At 46.4% G+C, this 22013-nt stretch overlaps 1 protein-coding gene and 1 pseudogene across 5 annotated transcripts; both read left to right on the top strand.

Moving 5' to 3' along the window:
• Positions 1-283: 283 nt before the first annotated feature.
• On the top strand, positions 284-16419 carry ABHD17A (abhydrolase domain containing 17A, depalmitoylase). 5 transcript variants are annotated; one of them, XM_066636252.1, is made up of 7 exons: positions 284-519; positions 1383-1466; positions 1762-1888; positions 4213-4777; positions 10917-11111; positions 12190-12369; positions 15314-16419. In XM_066636252.1, the coding sequence occupies exons 4-7, from the start codon at positions 4464-4466 to the stop codon at positions 15537-15539; spliced, it is 915 nt and encodes a 304-aa protein (XP_066492349.1). In that variant the 5' UTR covers positions 284-519; positions 1383-1466; positions 1762-1888; positions 4213-4463; the 3' UTR covers positions 15540-16419. The 5 variants fall into 5 exon arrangements, with proteins under 5 accessions (XP_066492349.1, XP_066492351.1, XP_066492348.1 ...); XM_066636254.1 differs by lacking the exon at positions 1383-1466; XM_066636251.1 differs by lacking the exon at positions 1762-1888.
• LOC136659819 (5S ribosomal RNA) lies at positions 10474-10590 on the top strand (annotated as a pseudogene).
• Positions 16420-22013: the final 5594 nt, after the last annotated feature.

Genomic DNA, 22013 nt, shown 5'->3' with positions numbered 1-22013 from the left:
CTCAGAGCCCAATCCTATGCCTGTTTACTCAGAAGTAAGTCCCATTATGGTCAACGGGGCTTACTCCCAGGAAAGTGATGAGAGTGTGGCAGCCTGAGAGCCCTCCCCTATGGCTGTCTACTCAGAAGTAAGTCCCGTCCTGGTCAGCGGGGCTTCCTCCCAGGTAAGCGTAGCTAGGACTACTCCGCGGCCAGCCCAGCCCAGCCCTTGCGGCTCCTCCTGCCGCCGGCTGTCGTCACTTCCAGTGCGGGCTTCTCTGCTGTCACATCCGCCTCCCTGGAGCTGGAGGCGGCGCTGGCAGAGGAGCGGCGCGGCGTCGGAGCGCGCCCCGAGTCCCAGGCCCGGCGTGTAATGCGGAGCGCAGCGGCGCCTGGCTGCGGCTGCCTTGCGGGAGCCGGGAGGCGGAGGATCGGGGCCGCGGCGGGCTGAGCGGGCGCCGCTGCGGAGGGAGAGGAGGAGGCAGAGCAGCGCCAGCCTCCCCTGCGCCCAGGCACCACCTTGGAGAGGGGGCATGTGCGGGTGAATGGAATCCCCCCCCCGGGCAGGGCTCCCGCGGGGGTGGGCACGCGGGGTCTGGGTCTGGGGGGTTGGCAAGCCCCGGTCTTTTCTGTGCCCCCTTGGCACGCGCAAGGCAAGTGTGGCTGTGGGTCTGTTGGGGGGAGAAAAGCCCTCCTCTGTCCAGTGGGCCAGATCCCAATCCTGTGCATGTCTACTCAGAAGTAAGGTCCACCAGAGTCAATAGGGCTTACTCCCAGGAAAGTGTGGCTAGGATTGGGCTGCCAGTCTTCAGTTGTTGTATGTTGTGTTCCTCCTCCATGAAGTGTGTGTGTGTTTCTCCTGGTTTGGAGGCTCTGCCTTCTTTCCCACTGTTGCAGGGGGAAGTGTGGGTCTGTGTGTCATCCCCCCCTTTGCCCTGTGTGTGTTTTTTCTCTCATCTTGCCCTGTATTTGTGTTGTATGTGCTGTGAAAGCCTTGACCCTTCTTCCTTCTCGCCCACCTTCACAGACAGTACAGTAGTGTGATTGTGGAGCCAGTGGTGTGTGTTTCTCCTCTGTCTGTGTGTACTTTTCTAAGTTGTGCTCCTTCACTGTCCCCTTTTGCATGCAGTTGTTTTCCCTAAGGGTGTGCATGTGTGTCTGTGGCAAGCCAGAGCCTTTCATCTCATTGTGTCAGAGTAAGGTTCTTGTCATGGGATGGGTTTTGCTTTGAGACTCACAATGTGCAATCCTCACCTTTTGTAGAATCAAAATCAGAATAACCTTTATTGGCATACACCCCAATAACAACATCCTAGCAAGACGTATAGCTGGTAGGGTGATGGTTTCTTACCCCCTTTGTAGAAAACAGAATATTGTGACTGGGTTCTGTGTCTGCTTTCTCAGAAGTAAATCCCACTGAGTGGAGTGATCCCTTTTTTCCCCCAAGATGCATCTGACCAAGCTCATGCCACCATAAATTGTTTGCAGGTAAAAAAAAAAATTGCAATGATGTCATTCTTTAGTATGGAATAATTTCACTTGGTTATTATTTCTTTGACTCTGTGAAGAGCCATACAGGTTGACAGAGCTATCTTGATGATAACAATCACCAAAACAAGCCCAGGTGATGTTATTGGAGTCAGCTGTAGGTAGAAATCTACCCTTAAGGGGATCATTTCAGATTTCTTAACTGCCTGGCCCTGCTCCAACCTGCAAAGAATGTAAATTATTTTGGTAAAAAATGGTGGAGCCCAGATGACATTCCAAGTGATTTCTCTTGCAGTGGTCATCCATCCGTTTTCAATCAGCTGTTTCTTTCGAGAGTTGTCACGATCCACGTTTGTGAAGCCAGGAGCAGCTGCCTGTGTCAGTCAGGGAGCGCTATTAGTGATGGTGGTGATAGTGATAATGTATGTATTGCTTTCTGTGTACATGATGCTTTACAAAGAATGAGAAGACAGGTCTCTGTCCCAAGGAACTTACAATGTACATACTGATGCAAGGGAGATAACAGGAGAAGGGGAGGGAAATGTAGGTAGGGGTAAATGGGGATGAATATACTTTTGTATCAGTACAAAAGATCAAGTCCTTACCCTGTAAAGCAGTGGTTCTCACACAATTAGCACCGGGACCCACTTTTTAGAATGAGAATCTGTCAGGACCCACCAAAAGTGATGTCATGACTGGAAGTGACATCTTTAGCAGCAAAATTTTTTAACAATCCTAGGCTGCAATCCTACCCACACTTATCCAGGAGTAAGTCCCATTGACTATCATTGTTAAAAGAATATACATAGTAGCTTGTTAAAAATACAGGTCTGTCACATTTCCCCAAATGCAGTCACATAGCATGGTAACATCAAGTCTAATATATTAAAAATAAAATATTGAAATGAATGGGGACCCACCTGAAATTGGCTTGTGACCCACCTAGTGGGTCCCAGACCACAGTTGAGAAACACTACCCTAGAGGTTTACAAGCTACTGATGTAAAGAAGGGGAGAAAAGTGTAAACAAGAGTATAACATGCAGCAATTTTAGTTATACTGTACATACAGTAAGCTTACTTACAATAGGGTCTGGGGACTAAGGAGTTGTGCTGAAGGTTTGGGGCTTGACAGAGCTGGAGAGGCTACTGTTCTGAAGTGTGTGGTTTTAGGGTGTGTGCTTTTGTGTATGCTTTGTGGTGAATCACTTGGCGATGGTATGTCAGAAGGGGTACGTGGCCTTGGGCTGTCTGTGTTCGGTGTGCCTGGCCTTCGGTGTCAGTGTGTTACTCACCGAGCTGCGTGCCTGGCCTTCGGTGTCAGCAAAACCTTCAGTTGATGAACACCTTCCATGCCTGACACTGTTGTAAGTACTGCAACGTGTCTGCTGTGATCAGGCTGAGTCAGTGCCAAATTTTGCATGGGCTTTCCAGGGAATGCCTCCTTTTTAAAATTTTAAACAAGCAAGTTGGGGCTGTGGACACAAGCTCAAAAAGTGTGCGGACACAATGGCAATTTCTCTGGCCCTAGGGCATACCTTTGTGTTCATCTTGTGGATGTCGGATTTGCTGGACAGGCCAGTCACATTTCATCTCATGCCTGAACATTGAACAGGTGTCTCTGGGAGGCCCACAAGCCAGGGATGCAAATTATCCTTAACATTGGGAGCTCTGAGATATACTACTTCTGAACAGGGAGGCTTATTTAGCTGTTGTGCTTAGAAGCTGTAAACAGGCCAAGTCTCCATCATGAATTTGTTTCATCCCCTTTTCAAGTTCTCTAAGCCAGTGCCACGTTCGAAGAACTAAGGCCACTTTCTTCCTCAGAACCCTGCTGTTCACAGTTTCTCTGGGTTGTTCGGAGCAAGGAGTGGTTCAGAGTGTCTGAGCCCACCTTATCCTCCCAGCTTCCAGATGAAATCATCTTACGGTATATGTGATCACATGTAGCCATCTTATACGGAATCAAATCCCTTGGTCCATCTTGCTCTGGGTTGTACGGCTGCACTAGTGTGTGGTTGTAGGAAAGTTTTCCAAATGAGCAGAAGTTTGTGGCAAGCCACATGTGTCCCCCAGTACGTGTGCTTGATGTGAGTGTGCATATTGTGATGTTCAGTGCATCTGTTCATCTGATTTATGTGCATCGGAAGTTGCGATCTGTGGTTTCTTCCAGGAGGGGGTAAAACCATTGAAACTCAGATTCAGTTCTGATTCATGTTCCTCAGTATTTTGTGTTTTGTTTTGTTTTTGTTTTAACCCCTTGGCCCATTTCCTGTTCAGGCACAAACGCTAGAAAGTGGCTCAGTAACCAATTCAGACACTTTGAGCTGCTTTAGGGTAGCATCCATGAAGGACAATGTAAAACGCTTTTGCTTACAGTGTTGTGCCATGAGATGAAATATCATAACAGCTAAAACTTTCAGAAAGGAACATGATTTTTGAAAACTGTGCTTGATTTTAAACAAAGAAAAAAATTAAAATGCTTTAACCATCAAAATACATAGGATTAGAAAAAACCAACAATCCAGGAAAATAAAAAGTTAATCATACTTAAAAGGTGGATATCCAATTACTAACCAGGTGTGTGTAGAAGTTTGGCTCCAGTTCACACAGCCAAAAGGCTTTAAGATGTGGGTTCCTTTCCTGTCCTTGGAAAAAACTCCTGTCCTGAACATATTTTTGGCTTTGAGTTCAAGACCAGTTAACTTCCTTGTTCCTAATAACCCTCCCTCTCTTTTCCATTTTTAGGGCACTGCGTAGCAGAGCACATGTACAGAGAGAGACTTTGGGATTCTCAAGCCCTACGCTGGAATGTGGGAGACCCCAGTTGTGGTGGTTCTGCATGGACATGTCATAAAGGCTGTCTCTATCTCACCGGAAGCTAGAATGTTTTCCTAACTGACTGGGTGTGCTGACTCATTCTGGGGCTTAATTCCCCCCTAACTTTCCTTGAAATTGACCCAATATCCAAAGTTGCTCCCTACATACCAGCAGCTGCCATGAATGGACTTACAGTCAGTGAACTGTGTTGCCTTTTCTGCTGCCCGCCCTGTCCCGGCCGGATCGCTGCTAAGTTGGCTTTCTTGCCCCCAGAACCCACCTACACAATAGTCCCGGAACCAGAACCTGCTGGCAGTGCTAGCAACAGCTCTCTCTGGAGTGGTGCTCTGGCCCGCTGGAAGCTGCACTTGACAGATCGGGCAGATTTCCAGTACAGCCAACGGGAACTGGACACCATCGAGGTGTTTCTGACCAAAAGCAGTCGAGGGAACCGAATTAGCTGCATGTATGTCCGGTGTGTGCCAGGTGCCAGGTAAGCAATAACCAAAGAGGTGGTGGCTGCAGTGGGTTGTTTAGAAGTTAATAGAGTTTGGTTGTCCTGAGCAAAATAAAAAATTGAGTGTTGTGTCTTCCCTAGTGGGACTTGCACCTAATATTATGGAATCCCTAAGCTGCCCCTTAATCGTCAGAAAATTCCTGCGGTTCTTTAGTGAGCACACCTGTTGCCCAGATACTTCACTTTCAAAATGTATTACTGTATTTTCGTGTTTTTTTTATTTTGGCATATAAATTACTACAAAGGACATTTTCAATTTCAGTAAGCTGCAGTACTCTCAAGTCCACCCTTTATCTATAGTCACTCCTGCATTCCTCCTTTCCTTTCCCCAAAATCCTAGCCATCCTCAAGGGAAGAGTTCATTTTAAAAATTTGGGATAACTAATCAGTGCGTCAACAAAATACACCCAGTCAAAAAGGAGAGAAGAGACAAGACTAAACAAAATGAAGCAAAATATCCTTAGGCACACTTACTTAGAAACAATGGACTTGCTTTTGAGTAAGCATGAGCAGTCCTGTGTATCTTATAAATAAGCAATCACTCCTGGGAAATTTTCTAAATGAAATAAACGTATTATTCCTCTCCAAATACGTCCATGCAACCCAAAGTCAAAAGCCTAGAAGGAAGGGACTAAAAGCTTAGGGAAGGGACTACTCTGGAAATTACTCTGGTTCATGATCTTGGTATGAATTGAACATGTAATCTCTAGCATTTCGACAGCACTTTTGAGTGTTCAGAGCATTTTACATGCGTTACCTTGCTGTTGTCCTTGCCACAGCTCTGTCAAGTAAGTACATATTATTATCCCCATATTGCAGATGGAATGAGTGAGGCTGAGAGGTAGTAGCTTGTCCAAGTCCACCTAGTGAATGGCAGAAGTGCGATTGGAATGAGGGAAGGCCTCACTCGCAACTCGGTTTCTTAGCTCTTAGCTGTCTTCAGTCCTTATCTCAAGGAAGTAATTCTTGCTTATTAGGAGGAGGGTGTCCCCATTTTTAGGGTGCTGCCCCAGGTTCTTGAGGCCATCTGTAGTGGGCTGGCCCCATGTGGAATCCTCTCTTGAGGATTGGGACATATAGCCCACTATTATTTGTTACTTACTTCTCAGAACCCTTTCCCATCATGGGCTACCTGATCATTTTGACTGGAAACGATGGATTGAACCCAGGGCCTTCTGTATACAATGCAGGCATTCCATGAGTGATGATTCCTCTATTTTTATTAATTGTCATGTTTATGTCTATGTTTCCCGTGGTGATTGGAAGGAACCCTGGTGCTGGAGCCTCCCTCCTTTCCCCTAATATATTCCTTTGCCCATGGCCAAAATTGGTAGGCTCCACTGCCACCATGAAAGCAAAGCTGGGCAGAAAGACTGTCCTTGGAAGCCTCCTTCCCAGTTACGGGAGTATTTTCCCCAAACCTAGACTGTTGCGTATAGCCAAGGGGTCCACAAGCTCCCAACAGCAGGCTGGTGAAGAAATCAAACATGAAAAGTGTTTATTAAAACATAAAAAGGAGGCATTGGATAATACAAAGAAGGAAAGCATTGAACGAGCAGGCCTGGACCTTGGATTTCTGGATGCTGTGACACTTCTCTGATCCGTGGTGAAGTGGGTTGTACTGGCTGAGCACAGATTCTCTCTGAGAGAGCCAGATTGGGACATACCCAAGCATCCTTGGGCTTGCCCTTCGGGAAACAAGATTCAGTGATGTCATTGCCCCATCCGATCAAATGGTTTGCGACCACCGGGACATCCCACTTTGCCCTCTCATCCTGGGTGGGTGGCTTGAATGCCCAGTTAGCTGATAGATACCAGTCCCAGAAGGTGGTTAGGCTATGGGCTCTTGTTTTTAATGGTCCCAGATGATGGAGACAAGGAAGCCACAGGATGACCTGTCTGCTTGACCCTGTGATTTCCTGTGACTGATTTCAGAGTGTCTCACTTTCCTGCTGAAGTTTACCCTGAGTTTTTCCTGAAGGGAAGCATATGGGCGGGAGCAGGAGAAGCAGGAGAATACCTTCGTTTTCTGTCACACTCAAGGGAACTCTGGGAAAGTACAATTACATAAAGACCATTACAAAACAATGGCAAAATAAAATAGCAGCATTAAGATGTAACAATGTAAAAGCAGAACATCCTTAGAAGAAGGTGGGTGGATTGATTTAATGAATTTTTATCCCGCTTTTCCTCCACCAAGTGAATGTGCAAGGCAGCTAACTACATTCATAAATACTTGCAATCACATACAATGAATAGTGCACAATAAAACCCATAGCATAACCCCCCCAAAGCGCCAGCAATACTAAAATGGAGGGGGAAAAAATAGAGAACATGTTAACATTAAACAAAGTCATAAAATGCTGTAAAATCATGAAATAAAAAAGATAAGCAGTGACCATTAAATAGCTTATTGCAAATTAAGAGACGACCTAATGTGCGCAATAAAATATCAGAACAGCGGGGAGACATAAAAGCCAGGAACATAAAACCACATGAATACAAATGAAATATTCCCTCCACCCATCCTAATTATCCAAAAGCCACCCAAAACAAAAATGGTTTTGGTCCCTGTTGGAAAAAATCAAGGGCGGGAGCAGTTCCTAGATCTCCAGGGAGAGAGTTTCACAGCTGCTTTGGTGGCTCTGATATGAACATCAACAAGGTGAAAAGCATCATCAACCAGAGTGACATTTATGTCCTGTATATAACATTTGGCAAAAGAACATTGGTGAGCCCTTCTTTGAGAACTGGCTGAAAAGCATGTTCAATGAGTGGCTTTTCTCATGGTGCTGTAGTGACAGAAGTCATTTCTACCAGAATTCTCCCTCCTCTGAGATACTTCAAAGTTCACATGGCTTGGGCCTAGCAACCCCAGGTATGATTGCTAGATGAACACAGCCTACTCCTAGCTGGATAATCGGGAAACTTTGTCTAAAGCTTGGCTGTGTCTTTCGCAGTGTTGGCTACGGAAACAGCAGTGTCAAGGTCAGAGACTTGGCTGAGCGATGGCTGGGAGGCTGAGAGCAGCTTCCGCAGCAGCCAGAGAAGGGCAGTGTGAGATATGGTGGCCCAGCAGCTGTTTCCTTGGCCTGACAGATGTTGGGTGGCTGCAGATATGGGTGTGCTTCTTTTGGAATTTCCTGCTTTCTTTTTAACTGCTACTGAAATCCCTCTCTCCTGTCTCTTGGTTTGGTGAATGCTGCATCCAAGCATGCAGGGCCCTCCTGATCACAAAAAAATTGTGTGCATGTGTGATAAAAAGGAATAATATTTATTCTCTCTAGCCCTTTAGGGCAGTGGCACTCAAACCTTTCAGCACGGGGACCCACTTTTTAAAATGAGTGCGCATGTGGAAAATTGGAGGGAAACTCTTGAACATGGAGGCAAGGTCTGTCAGCTATTATTAGTTATGACGGCTCTATGGAACCTCCATATTCAGAGGCAGCCTACCAGTGAACAACTAAATGCTAGATTGGGGGGTGCAGCAACAGGAGAGGACTGGTCGTCTGCCCTTCCCGTGTCTTATCCTTGCAAAAACCCCATGAGGTAGGTTAGATGGAGAGAGGCTGGCTGACCCAAGGTCACCCCAGTAAACTTTGTGACCAAGCAAGAATTTGAACCCAGGTCTCCTTGATCCTTTAGGCCACACTGGCTAGATTGAAAAGCTTAGAAACTCAGACACTAAGGCTGCAGTCTTATATACACTTGCATGAGAGTGCCATTGAGCTCAAGGGGACATGTGCAAGTAGCATATATAGGAGTGCATTGTAAATATATTTTGTGGTATTTCAGTTACTTATTGACGAGCAGTAGTGCACAGTTGGTTCCAAAGGGTTTTGTTTTGTTTTGTCATGTGCACACTTAATTGTCTCCATTGTTCTTTGCTGACCCTCTTTCCTGTTGTGTCCATCCAAATTCTGACCCCAGCTGGATGCAGTGCTCCTTCTGAGGCCCAACCCACTGAGACAGCTCTTTTGCCTCCTGTATCTTGGCTGGGAGAATTTTCCCACGGGGCAAGGTGGATTTGACTCTTTGCTGGAGAGAAAAAGCGATCAGAAAAGCAGAGGAATCTGTACCCATTTCAGCTGAGCACTGAGAGATGGATCCAGTCTGCCCTTTCTGCATTTCCCTCTAGCCCCTCACCCACTCTGCATACAGGTGGAAATGTCCAGTGTGGCAGAGGGATTTATGGAGCCTTTGAGGAGATGAAGGATGCACCACCTGGTCAGTCTGCTGCCGCAGTTGGCTCCCATCCAATCCGCCATCTCTGTCTAGCTGCAGATGCCTCGTGCCAAGCCAGCTGCTGGAATTCTGGGAACACAGACCTTCGTTAATCCCAGTCCCTTGCTTGCTCCCTTCTGTCAGGTTTGAGTTGCTGGACCAAACTGACCTTAATTATCATTGTTATTAAGATTACTGTTACTGGTAGTAGTTACCCTGCACATGCCCGATTGCGTCTGATCTCGGAAGCTAAGCAGGGTCAGGCCTGGTTAGTACTTGGATGGGAGACTGCTTGGGAATACGGGGTGCTGTAGGCTTATACCATAGTCTTTCGAGACTGAAGGTTGCCAACCAGCTGTAACATAAATACGTCACTGTCACCCAATAGCATATAATATCCTGTAACATTAATATAATATTATTGATATTAATTAAGCATATACAGCATGTAACAAATCTTCATAAGCATAAATCTAGAAAGGGTCTCTTGCATCAAGGAGCATACAATCTTAAAGTTGATGACAGAGAGCCCATGTTGTGTAGAGTTTAGATTGTTCGCTTTAGAGCAGGGAAATCTGGGTTCAGATACAGTTGTTCAAATACGACTGTTCAAATCGTTTTGTTCAAATAGATTGTTTGCTTTAGAGCAGGGAAATCTGGGTTCAGATACAGTTGTTCAAGTCGTTTTGTTCAAATAGATTGTTTGCTTTAGAGCAGGGAAATCTGGGTTCAAATACAGTTGTATAAAATACGAGATTTTTCTTGACACGCTTTCAGCAAATTTTCAGGGGACTCGCCCAGGTATGACAGAAGCAACTTCAGAGCCATGACGCTCAAAGGTGATTCTTGAACTGAGGGCTTTCTTTCTATCTAACGTACCTTGCAGCGTTGTTGTAAAGATAATGGGGGGCATGCATTGTGCGGGGAAGGAGTAATTGCAGGCAGACTCATCCCCAAAAGATTGGCAGTGAGGCATCAATTCTCTCCAGATGTTCTTCAAACTCTTATATTGAGGGGTGGGGATCCCAATGATTTTCTGTGTTTCTTCTTTTGCAAAGCTGCAGTGTAACTGAGATTTTTCTCAAAGTTGTTTTGGGGAATTTCAAGGCTCTGTTGCTGTAGATGCAACTTGAGAGTTGTTTTGGGCAGGATGGAAAAGGGGAGAGTGCGAAATCCAGGAGAGAGGTATAGTGTAGTCCTCGCCCTTCATGAAGTGCTAGCTTATTCCATGTAGGGTGTTCTTTCTCTTCTCTCCCCACAAGGGTGGGGGAAGCATTCAAAATTAAGACCACAAGCACCGCAACTGCTATCCTTGTGCACTGTCTGAAGTAGTGCAGGCCAGAATTCTACCTTTACAGCCAACTCCTGCAATGCTGAAGTAAATTATCTGCAAATAAATTATCTGCAAATAAATGATGTGATAAGTAGCAGTCCAAAATGTAAAAGAATACTTTGGCGATTACCCTGCACATGCCCGATCTTGTCTGATCTTGGAAGCTAAGCAGGGTCAGGCCTTGTTAGTACTTGGATGGGAGACCGCCTGGGAATACCGGGTGCTGTAGGCTTATACAATAGTCTTTCGAGACAAGGTTGCCAACCATTTGGGCAATTAAGTGATAGAATTATAATTTTTGTACGCTCTTAGCAAAAACATACAGTATGTACTCCATGCAAGCAGAAAAGTAGCACTTCAAGGGAATTTGTTCCCTAATATTCCCTTTTTCTACCTGTAGGGAACTATATAGCTATATGGACGTAGTCTGACGTTGTGGTCCTTCACTTGCAGCCTGAAGTGACACTGCCTATACAGGACTCTCCCATTTCATTCCATGTATCTGAACTAGGCCTAATGCTGGTGTGTCTTTCTGCCTTGTTTGCTTTCTCCCCCCAGGTTCACAGTTCTGTTCTCACACGGTAATGCTGTCGACCTGGGCCAGATGTGCAGTTTCTACATTAGCCTGGGCACCCGCATCAATTGCAACATCTTCTCCTATGACTATTCGGGTTACGGGGTCAGTACAGGAAAGCCCTCGGAAAAGAACCTCTACGCTGATGTTGATGCAGCCTGGCAGGCCCTGCGCACTCGGTAAATCTTAAGAATGTCAGGATGTTCAGTGGTTTACAATAATTTTTTAACATCATTATGTAGCTCTCTTCCTACATACTCACAGAAGCCTTGTATTAATCTAGCTGGGTCAGACCAAAGATCCATCTTGCCCAGTATCCTGTTTCCAACAGTGAACAGCCAGGCAGCCAACAAGTAGGGCCTGAAGGCAACAGGGCTACCCCACCCCGGGTCCCCAGTTGCTGGTATTCAGAGGACAGACTACTTGAGTCTAACAGTGACTATTAGCCAGAATAGCTAAATAGAATTGCCATGCAGGAGGGCAGTTTGCTTAATGTGAGGGACAGCCAACATGAGAGGACTGTGGCCTTTCTGGGAAGGTTTTGCCTCACTACTGTCAAATCTTGATCCAGCAAGTCTCTTATGTTCCTAGAGAGGAGAACAGGAAAGAACATGAACAAGACTGAACTAGTCTGCTGGTTCATACAGAGGGCTCATCTAATGCAGCACCCTGTTTCTGCCAGTTGCCAATCATATGTCCCATGGAAGTCCACAAGCTAGTCAAGAAAATTAGAACCCTCCCCTGTTCTTTGTCCCTAGCAACCAGTAGACTGCCACTGAATATGAAGGTTCCATTTAGCTATCACAGGTGAGCATTCAGGGCTTCTCAGTGTTTAGTCCAGCATCCTGTGGCCAGCTGGATACCCCTGGGAGGTGCACAAACCAGAAGACAATAGCCCTCTCCTGGTTTTTGTTTTGTTTTTTTGAGTCCTCCACCTGTTTCTAGTCTTCAGAGGTAGACTGTCTCCAAACGTGGATGCTCTGCTCAGCTATGACAGCTGATTGCTGCTGAGAGACCTGTCCCTTCTCCATGAATGTGCCTAACAGTTTTTGAAAGACATCTTAAGCCACTGGCCATCACCGTAGCTTGAGATAGTGAGTTCCATAGCTTAATCACCTTTTAAGTGAAGAAGTATTTCATCAGGCAATGTAGAAATGACTCATGGAAGCCATTTAGCATGCAGGAATTAACTGCAAGCCTTCTGATTATTTTCTGCCTCCACCACTCTTCTTTTCTCTCATCCCATCTGCCACCCAGATATGGAATCAGCCCAGAGAACATCATCCTGTATGGGCAAAGCATCGGCACCGTGCCCACGGTGGACCTGGCCTCCCGCTATGAGTGTGCCGCTGTTGTTCTGCACTCGCCCCTGACTTCAGGCATGCGTGTTGCCTTCCCGGATACCAAGAAGACCTACTGCTTTGACGCTTTCCCCAAGTAAGTCCCTTGGGTTACCTGGAATCCACCCTTGTCTAGAGAAGGGGAGGTGCATTTCAGTGGGAAGCAGGGAGAGTCAAGCAAGCAAGTTGGGCTTTGTGCTTTTAAGTTCCTTTTTGGAACGTTTTGGTTATCAGAAGACTACCATGGTACATGAAGGCTGCATTTAGTTATCATGGGTAAAAGATGCTGACAGACCCATCTAAGTGCATGAGAAGAGCCCGTCTGGATCAAACTGAAGATTCATATAGTTCAACATCCTCCTTTCCCCAGTGGACAACCAGATGGCTCCAATAATTCCACAAGCAGGGCATGCAGTAAATTACCCTCCCCGCTGTTTGTTTTATTTTTTCACATATTTATACCACCCTTTCTCCAAGCAGAGTGGTGTACAGAGTTCCTTTCCTTGTTTTGTCCTCACAACAACCCTGTGAGGTAGATGGAGCTGAGAGATAGTGACTGGTTCAAAGTCACCCAGGAAGCTTTGTGGCTGAGCGGGGGTTTGAATCTGGATCTTCCAGGTCTGAGTCCAACTCCAGAACCACTACACCATCCTGGCTCCATCCTGTTGCTCCCTCCCTCACTGGGGCTCAGTGGTAGATAGTCTTTGAACAGGGAAGTTCCATTTAGCCACCATAGCTTCACTGAGAGACCTCCATAAGAAGAGCACTACTAGAAATAACAGACATCTAACTATTCCAACATTTGGACTCCCACAGTACCCAACCAAGTGCCTCAAGGAGAGCCACAAGCACTGCATTAAGGCCACAGCCCTCTCCCCTTTGTTTTTGATTTGTTCACAAAGGAAGCTAGATTCGGCCACTGGACACAGTCCATTATTTTTATCCACTGTTCCTTTCTTCTGCGATCTCCGCCACTGGCAAAATGATGGTTGTGTGCTCCTTGGAGTAGGTTCCTGCATTAAATTTTTGGTGTGTGTTTTTTTAAAATTTTGTTTTTGCATATGTTACTCTCTCAAATGCCATATAAGAACATAAGCAGACTTCTGCTGCACACACCAAATGGATATTTGGTCCAGCAGTCTCCAGTAGTGGTCAATCAGATGTTTTCAGGAAGCCCAGAAGCAGAATCTAGAAGCAACAAACCTCTTCCACTGTTGCTCTTCAGCAATTGCTATTTGCAGATAGAGTGCCTCTGAACCTGGTGGTTCCACCTCTTTATCATGGCTAACAGCCATTCGTAGACATCTCCTCTCTGTTTGTCCAGTTCCCTTATCTGAGCCTCTGGTGACTGCCATCTCTTGTGGCAAAACCCATTGTGCCTTGTGACTCAAAGGACTCTCTCATAAGAACATAAGAATAGCCCCGCTGGATCAGGCCATAGGCCCATCTAGTCCAGCTTCCTGTATCTCACAATGGCCCACCAAATGCCCCAGGGAACACACCATATAACAAGAGACCTGCATCCTGGTGCCCTCCCTTGCATCTGGCATTCTGACGTAGCCCATTTCTAAAATCCAGAGGTTGTGCATACCCATTATAGCTTGTAACCTGTAATGGACTTTTCCTCCAGAAACTTGTCTAATCCCCTTTAAAGGCATCTAGGCCAGATGCCATCACCACATGCTATAGCAAGGAGTTCCACAGACCAACTACACGCTGAGTAAAAAAATATTTTCTTTTTTCTGTCCTAACTCTTCCAACACTCAATTTTAGTGGATGTCCCCTGGTTCTGGTGTTGTGTGAGAGTCTAAAGAGCATCTCTCTATCCACTCTGTCCATCCCCTGCATAATTGCGTATGTCTCAATCATGCCCCCCCCTCAGGCGCCTCTTTTCTAGGCTGAAGAGGCCCAAACGCTGTAGCCTTTCCTCATAAGGAAGGTGCCCCAGCCCAGTAATCATTTTAGTCGCTATCTTTTGCACCTTTTCCATTTCCGCTATGTCCTTTTCGAGATGTGGTGACCAGAACTGGGCACGATACTCTAGGTTTGGCCATGTCTGTTCTGATACCTGTTCAGATCCCTCAAGTCTAGTTTTATGAGTGAGAAACATCTCTATTAGCCAATGCTAGTTTGTCTTGTTCACTTATTTGTATGCTTTATACCTTGCCAACATGGTGCAAATAACCCTGGGGGTGGTTTCCAGTATGCAGAAACTTATAAAAATTTCACCAAGGAGAAAAGTGAAAGGCAAACAGCTGCTTGTTTCTTCTTGATTTGATTTGTACCACACTTCATCTCCCAGCTGCTTCTCTTTAAGGCTCAAAGGCCTTAAAGGCTTCAAAGGCTGAAGCCAAACCAAAACTAAATCATTCAGTGGTTTTGACTCCCTGGAGCGAGCATCAGGCTTTTAGGTGACCACATACCTGAAATGCTTCCAGCCCTGCATTTGTCTGTTAGACTCTGCAGCTTCTCAAACTCTGCAGTTTCAGACATTCAACCTATTTGTCTGTTATTCCATCCATCCGTTGTCATTAGTCTTCCTTCTGTCTGTTTGTCTATCTGTTACAAGTCTCTTCTATCTATCCACCTTTTCATTGGTGTTCTTTTCATCTGCATATCCAACTGTGATCCTTCTTTCCTTCCTTCCTTCCTTCCTTCCTAAGAAGGGCTGTGTTTTGGTGATAGACAACACTCTCTGCCTGCAGAACTTCCCTGGTTCAATCCCTGGCACCTCCACTTAAATAAAAACAACCTCAAGGCTTGGAAAGAAGTTAAAGAAATACTTTAACTTCTACCAGTTAAAGTAGATCACAGTGGACTAGGTGGGGCTCCAAAGCTTGACTTGGTATAAGCAGCCTTGTACTGAGAGGCTGTAGCTCAGAGGTAGAGCATGTGCTTTGTTCCATACAGAGGGTTCCAGTTAAAAGGATTTTGGTCACAGGTCTAGGAATGACTCCAGGCAACAGGTGACGGCCAAAGTTGACAGAAGTGGACTAACTGAACCAAGGGTCTGATTTTTTTCTCTGTTTTTTCCCCTACAGCATTGATAAAGTGTCTAGGATCACCTCCCCCGTCCTCTTCATCCATGGCACAGAGGACGAGGTGATTGATTTCTCCCATGGTTTGGCCCTCTACGAGCGCTGTCCAAAGGCCGTCGAGCCCCTCTGGGTGGAGGGTGCTGGCCACAACGACATTGAACTGTACAGCCAGTACCTCGAACGCCTGCGCAAATTCATCTCTCATGATCTGGCTGGCCAACACAACTGAGCCCTCTCGCTCTTCTTTCGCCTTCACCGTGATGGCTGTGTGCTCCCTTGACTGAGAGGGGGGAAGAAGGAGATGCTTACGGATTCAGAAGCAGAATGTCGCCCACACTGCAAGTTCCATGACACACACATGCCATCCACCAAGGTGGGATCTAGCCCCGAGCCCTCTGTTGCGGATTCATTTCTCTGGAGGAACACTGGGTTTCCTCTCCATTGCTGGGTGTCAGCCGAGCAGTCCTTGGTCACAGCCGCTGCCATCTCCGTCGACGATGTATCTGTTCCCGTTCCAAGACTGGGGTCATGTCACCCCTTGTCTCAAGACTCTGAAAAACTTGAGTGTTGCCAATGTCGTTTTTTTTAATGGCCATGCCCCCACTGAGAGCGCACTGTGTTTTCTGCCTCTCCACCTCTGCGTCCTATTTCCAGATCCCATTTTACTTAACTCTCCGTCCCAGCAATAGCAATAAGCCAAGGGAGGGGGCAACACTGATGCTGTTCCACAGGAGTGGCACACTGCATGATGGGTAAAATGGCTACCTCTGCCTTTGCTGCCCAGCCCACATTGCCACCTAGAGGGGTGCGGACTTTGGTCAGGTTTCTTATGAGGTGCATCCTGCGAATGTATTTCATGTGGATGTACATGAAAGGACTTGGATCGTGCAACCCAACAGAGGTGATCCACACAAGCCAGCACTAAGAAAAGGGGGGGGGTTGCCTACTCCGTCCACAACTTCCTGCATTTTATTGTTTTAATTGCCCCCCTCCATTCTGTCCAGATGTTCCCACATGTTTGGGCCGTGTTTAATTCCAGGTATGCGGGTGGGGGGGGGTCAAATATGCCTCTGCCCATTCATTTTGGAAACAAAGGAATAAAAATTGTAAAGAGCCAGACTGGTTTTCCAAGAAATGTTGCCTGGAGTGTCTCTGGGTGCTGGTGTTGATGCATGTGCAATCCTGGGTGGGGCATGTCTGGACTTAGACATGGCAGTGAGCATAAACAAGGTTTTGGAGCTTCTCCCTGTCCACAGCTGGCTAGTTCACACTTGCTTTAATCCTCTGATAATGCTGTGAAGTTGGAGCATTGTGCATTGCCATGCACTGATCCAGCAATCTTTAACCTTTTTCATCTGATGGTACAGTTGACTGTTGACTAACTGACAGTTGACAAGTCATACTGCACTGCCAGCTGAGGACTTGGGTGCCCCAATAACCCTACTACAGTGGTTCTCGAACTTTTCTGGCTTGCGCCTCCCCTGATCCTTGGGGCCATTGGCCATGGCTCCCCATTACAACATCTCACCTCGGTTACCCCCAAAATGGGGATGAATGTCTTAAAATTATACACTAGAAACAAAAAAAACAGCTGCCAGCACTCTGAGGCTGCAATCCTAACCACACCCAAGAGTAAGCCCCATTGAACAAAATAGGACTTACTTCTGAGTAGACCTGGTTAGGATCGTGTCCTGAGTTTGTTAGCCGCACATAAGAACAGCCCCACTGGATCAGGCCATCTAGTCCAGCTTCCTGTATCTCTCACAGCAGCCCACCAAATGCCCCAGGGAGCACACCAGATAACAAGAGACCTCATCCTGGTGCCCTCCCTTGCATCTGGCATTCTGACATTGCCCATTTCTAAAATCAGGAGGTTGCACATAAACATCATGGCTTGTAACCCGTAATGGATTTTTCCTCCAGAAACTTGTCCAATCCCCTTTTAACAGCGTCCAGGCCAGATGCCATCACCACATCCTGTGGCAAGGAGTTCCACAGACCAACCACACACTGAGTAAAGAAATATTTTCTTTTGTCTGTTCTAACACTCCCCCACACCTGGAGGGTTTGGGAAACGGAGGGGGGGAAGTGATGAATTTGCTGGGGGAGGGACTTTGTTTTGTGTGTATCTGCTAATTGCAAACTGATGCAAATTGAGACCTAGAGACTGTTTGGCTGCAATTCTAACCTCACTTTCCTGGGAGTAAGTCCCATTGAACACAATAGGAATTACTTCTGGGTTGACCTAGCTAGGATTGTGCCTTTTGTCTTACAATAGCAGCCAACAGAGTACCCCCCCCCCCCAGGAGGCAGGAGGAAAAAGGGGATGGCTGAAAAGGAATGGGGATTTTTATTTTTAATCAATTTTTGGAGACAAAGTCATCAAGAGTGGCTTTTTTTCTTTTTTGAAGCAGAAGGAAAAAGAGGAAGGTGAGGATCCTTCCTTTAGCTGACACAGACTCCAAGCCTATGTGGGTCTGCTCAGAAGTAAGTCCCCTTTGAGTCAATGGGGTTTACTCCCAGGAAGGTGTGGAAAGGATTGCAGCCACACAGAGCAAGATTACAACTCACCCCAAAGTAGATGGGGCTGCTCACACACATACACCCCAGCAGATGCAGATGCCACCCCATTCCCCCCAAGCAAGATGGAGGAACGCAGACTGGAGCATTTGGACACCCCCCCCCCCAAGAGCAGGCTGGCTCCCTCCTTCGCTGAGCTGCTCTTCCCTCCCAGTTTGAAGCCTGCCAGGAGCGTGCCCTGTCCTGATGAGCTGCAGCACCTCTGCTGCTGCCCAGCCAGCCTTCGCTCCCACCTCCCCCCACCATGTTTCACACGCCCACCCCAGGCTGCCCCACCCACCTTGTTCACAACCACAGAAAAGCTGAGCAGCTGTGCCCACCTCTCTCCCCCAGATGCCTCAGGACGTCCCTGGGATCAAAACTTACTCTACCCTCCCAGTTTGAAGTCTGCAGAACCTCCACACTCCTCTCCTCCAGCCTTGACCAATCCCAGGATGCTCAGGGTGAGGGGCACACTGGGAAATGTAGTCCTTGGGGCAAGGTTGCACATGGAGAGAGCTCCATGATGAGATGTGGCACCTCCACAGCTACCCAGCCAGCCTTCTCTCCCACCTCCCCCACCATGTTTCACACTGCCCCACCCACCTCGTTCTCAGCCTCGGAAAAGCAGCAAATCAGGAGGCAGCACCTGCAGCTGAGCAGAGCAGAGCAGAGCAGCTGTGGCTACCTCTCTCCCCAGATGCCTCACGATGCTCCGTCTGCTAGTCATGCCTCCCTAGGGAGGCGGGATGCACAGATTGAATACCTCAGCCCTACTAATATATTCCCCTCCCCCAAACTCCTGCAGCACACCCGCAGACCATTTGTTGTACACCAGTGTGCTACTGCACAGTGGTTTAAAAGCACTGCACTGATCCTTAAAATTTGGTAGGGGACCCTAGTAGGATTCTTCTGGGCTACTGGTTAGCCACTTGTTCTCAAACATTTGCAAGAAATACAGAAAGAGGAGAAGGCCCCTGTGGGGGGAGGGGTGGCTATACAGCACACCTCAAGGCTACAGAATTTAGCTCTTCCTCCAGCTGTTAGCAGCAGTTCCTCCTTTCTTTGTCTCGTACAGCTTGGCAATGTTAGTCTTTATGTGAACACACAAAGCTGCATTACACAGAGTCATGTCATTGGTCCAGCTATCCCTATATTGTCAACTCGATTGGCAGCTGCTCTCCAGAGGGTTTCTTGCTAGCCAAGATTCTTTCACTGGACACACCAGAGTGTTGCAGGTTCTTTCTGGGCACAAAGCAGATGCTGTACTACTGAGTTGTGGATGCCATTGATGAACTTATGGAATCAGTCAATCTAGTTCAGTACTCTGACCAGAAACTGCTCTCTGTGATCTCAGGCAGAAAGGGGTATCTTCTAGCCTTCCTAGTCCTACCTAAGATCCCTGGGAATTTTTGAATTTTCCAGGATATTAAACAGAAGTTATCCAGAATCCTGAAGATGCCAGCGATTGAAGCAACATACTGGGCTAGGCCAACCATTGACCTGATCCAACTGCCATCTTTTCTAGAGAGCTGGTGTAGCATGGAAGCTAAGAAGCTGCATTACAGGTTGGAACTTCCCCAGTCTGAATTCATTTCTGTCATGAACTTATTTGGTGGCTTGTTGCAGGGTAGAAAGAAGGCAACTCAAGAAATCTCAGTACTCAGGAGAGAAAGTCTGCAGACTTTATTTCATTGCAAGCAATGGGCATCTCAAGGGACTCATGTCCAAAGCACTGAGAGCAATTTCCCAATGTTAACTAGACCCTTTATATCATGCTGGGTCCTTTGTTTGAAAATCTGAACTTCCCATTGGCTGAAGTTTGACATCATAGATGGTGCCAACTCTTAATATGCTATAGATAACTTTAGAGACACCTGATAGGCTTGTTTCAGGTTACAGTCCCCATAAAAGGTAAAATTAAACAATTAAACATATTGAATTACAAAGTTTTCAAGAACCAGCAGGGGTTGCTATAATATCATTTTATCCAGTATTGACCCAGTGCTGACCCTTACTCACATTTATCATGCCAATTAGAAATTAATTGACAAATCCTCTCACTAGCCTCATTAAAAGAGAACACAAAAACACTTAAACAAAGATGAAGACCCCATCTCTGGCCGAACCTCAGACCCATTTCTTGGCATACATCCCCTTCAGACTCATCCTAATTAGGATGGCCTTGCTTGAGCCACCTATCTTATCTCTTCTGCATTTCTTCTCCTGGTTTTAGTAAAACACTGTGGGGTCCTCTGCAAACCTCTGCAAAGCAAAGACCTTTAAATGTCCTTTAACAGTTTCACTAAAATCAAACAATTTGACTTCTGTGTCTTAATTCTATATAACTATTGTGACCTTTTACTTTGGGTACATACTTTGGCTTGGTATCAAAGGTTACTTGGTCTCCATATGTATACCTTTGCTCCTAAAGCATAAGAGAATAGTTACGTTTTCCTGGTAAACACAGGTGTGTTTTCTATCAAGGTGTACATCTCCAGCCTGGTACTGTTTTCTAGGCTAAATTCCAACATGTATAACACAGCCTTTGAGGCCCCAAAGTTCCAGCCTCAGTCAGCTTATTGCCTTTAATAAAATCAAGCAGCTTTTACTATTCTCTGTGCTTCAGACTTGCAAAATGATTCTTTCTCAACACCAAGCAGCCTTTTTTTCCCACTATGCTTATGTGTTGCTCCAGTGGCCTTTACATGTGGGTTACAATCTGGGGTCACTGTGCCTCAGCCTTAGGCAAGGAAGTCCCTCTTGGCCCAGGCTATAGTATGAAAATAATTTACAGGCTTGTTGGAAGGATAATGTCAGAAGTGTTTTGCACACTCAGAAACTGCTGTGCAAATGCTAAGAATTATTAGCCCCATGATAATATTGTTGTACATGGCACTTTAGATATGAACATAAGAAAGTGAAAAGGCAGCTCTCTGCCCCAAAATGCTTACAAACAAAGTTTTGGCAGGGGAGGAGACAACACAGGTGAAGAAAATAGCAGTAAAGATTATAATCTATCACCAGCCTGTGAGTCTTCTTTCTTTGAGGCTGCAGTCCTATGCACCAGCGGTTCCCAACCTGTGGCACCCAGAGACACTGTGGCACACTTATAGGGGTATTGCACAGCCTCTTCCTGGCTTGCTGGGCTGAGATAATGCACAATTCTCATAAAAACTTGCCGTGATAGGGCACCATGGGCATCGTGGCAGCAGTATGTTTGGGAACCACTGCTATACGCACTTTACTAGGACTGAGTCTCATTAAACTCAATGGGGCTTTCTTTGGAGGAGACATACACAGGATTGCAGTGCTGTCAACTTCCCATGTGAACATGACTAAGCTCCAAAACGAGGACTTTGGAAAAGAAGGCCTTGTCTGTTTCTGAAGTGAACACATAAAACGGCTCCCATTGCCCTCCCCCTTTCCCACACCTGAGCCCCAGTTGTCCCCAGCAACCTCCGATTAGCCAAAGCGGCTGGAACTGCTTGGAGCGCCTTAATCCCACTGGAGAAACAATTTGTTTGTGCCAAAGAAATATATATTTTTATCCTCTTAACTACAGCTGGCTTCCTGTTGGAAGGAGCCAGGAGGGTTCGTGTGAGTTGGAGGCCCACAGGAAATGGGTGGGGGAACGCTATGTATGTGTCCTGCTGCAGGGAAGTGGGGAAACATTTTGGCTCTCAAAAAGACAAGAAGTGCAAAGATTAGACTGATCATTGAGAGTGGAGGGGAGCGCATAGGTTTATAATTTCTGAATGGCATAACTTGAAACACAGATTTAGTGCTGCAGCAGTGTTCAAAGCTGAGGCGCCCAATGCCTTGGAATCAACAAAAAGAAGTACTTTTTTCACACCATTGATAAATTCATTTACAGCCGCTAGATTTGGCAGTGCCTGGCTTTAAAGGCTTTAAAGGAGGATTGGATGGATTCATGGAGGAGAGGTCTACTGTATTAGTCAAGAGAGCTATGGGAATCCTCTGTGTTCAGTGGCAGGTCACCTCTGACAATACTAATGTCTCTTGAAATTTGAGAGAGAGCAGCAGCAAGGAGTGGAGTGGAGTGGAGATTAGAGATTCACTTAGAAATTTATAGTGAACTACAAAACATACTTTTTAAAATTGCCTTGCTGGAGATCCGGCC

Source organism: Tiliqua scincoides, chromosome 8 (genome assembly GCF_035046505.1).
Source record: "Tiliqua scincoides isolate rTilSci1 chromosome 8, rTilSci1.hap2, whole genome shotgun sequence".
Classification (NCBI taxonomy): Eukaryota; Metazoa; Chordata; class Lepidosauria; order Squamata; family Scincidae; genus Tiliqua; species Tiliqua scincoides.
This window is presented reverse-complemented; position numbering and strand designations above follow the sequence as displayed.

What these genes read in the sequence shown, in the direction of transcription:
- ABHD17A (XM_066636255.1), top strand. Translation starts at nt 4,464, where the DNA reads ATGAATGGACTTACAGTCAGTGAACTGTGTTGCCTTTTCTGCTGCCCG. An exon ending in CGGTGTGTGCCAGGTGCCAG is followed by an intron (nt 4,778 to 10,916) that starts GTAAGCAATAAC and finishes TTCTCCCCCCAG; the next exon opens with GTTCACAGTTCTGTTCTCAC. An exon ending in TGGCAGGCCCTGCGCACTCG is followed by an intron (nt 11,112 to 12,189) that starts GTAAATCTTAAG and finishes TCTGCCACCCAG; the next exon opens with ATATGGAATCAGCCCAGAGA.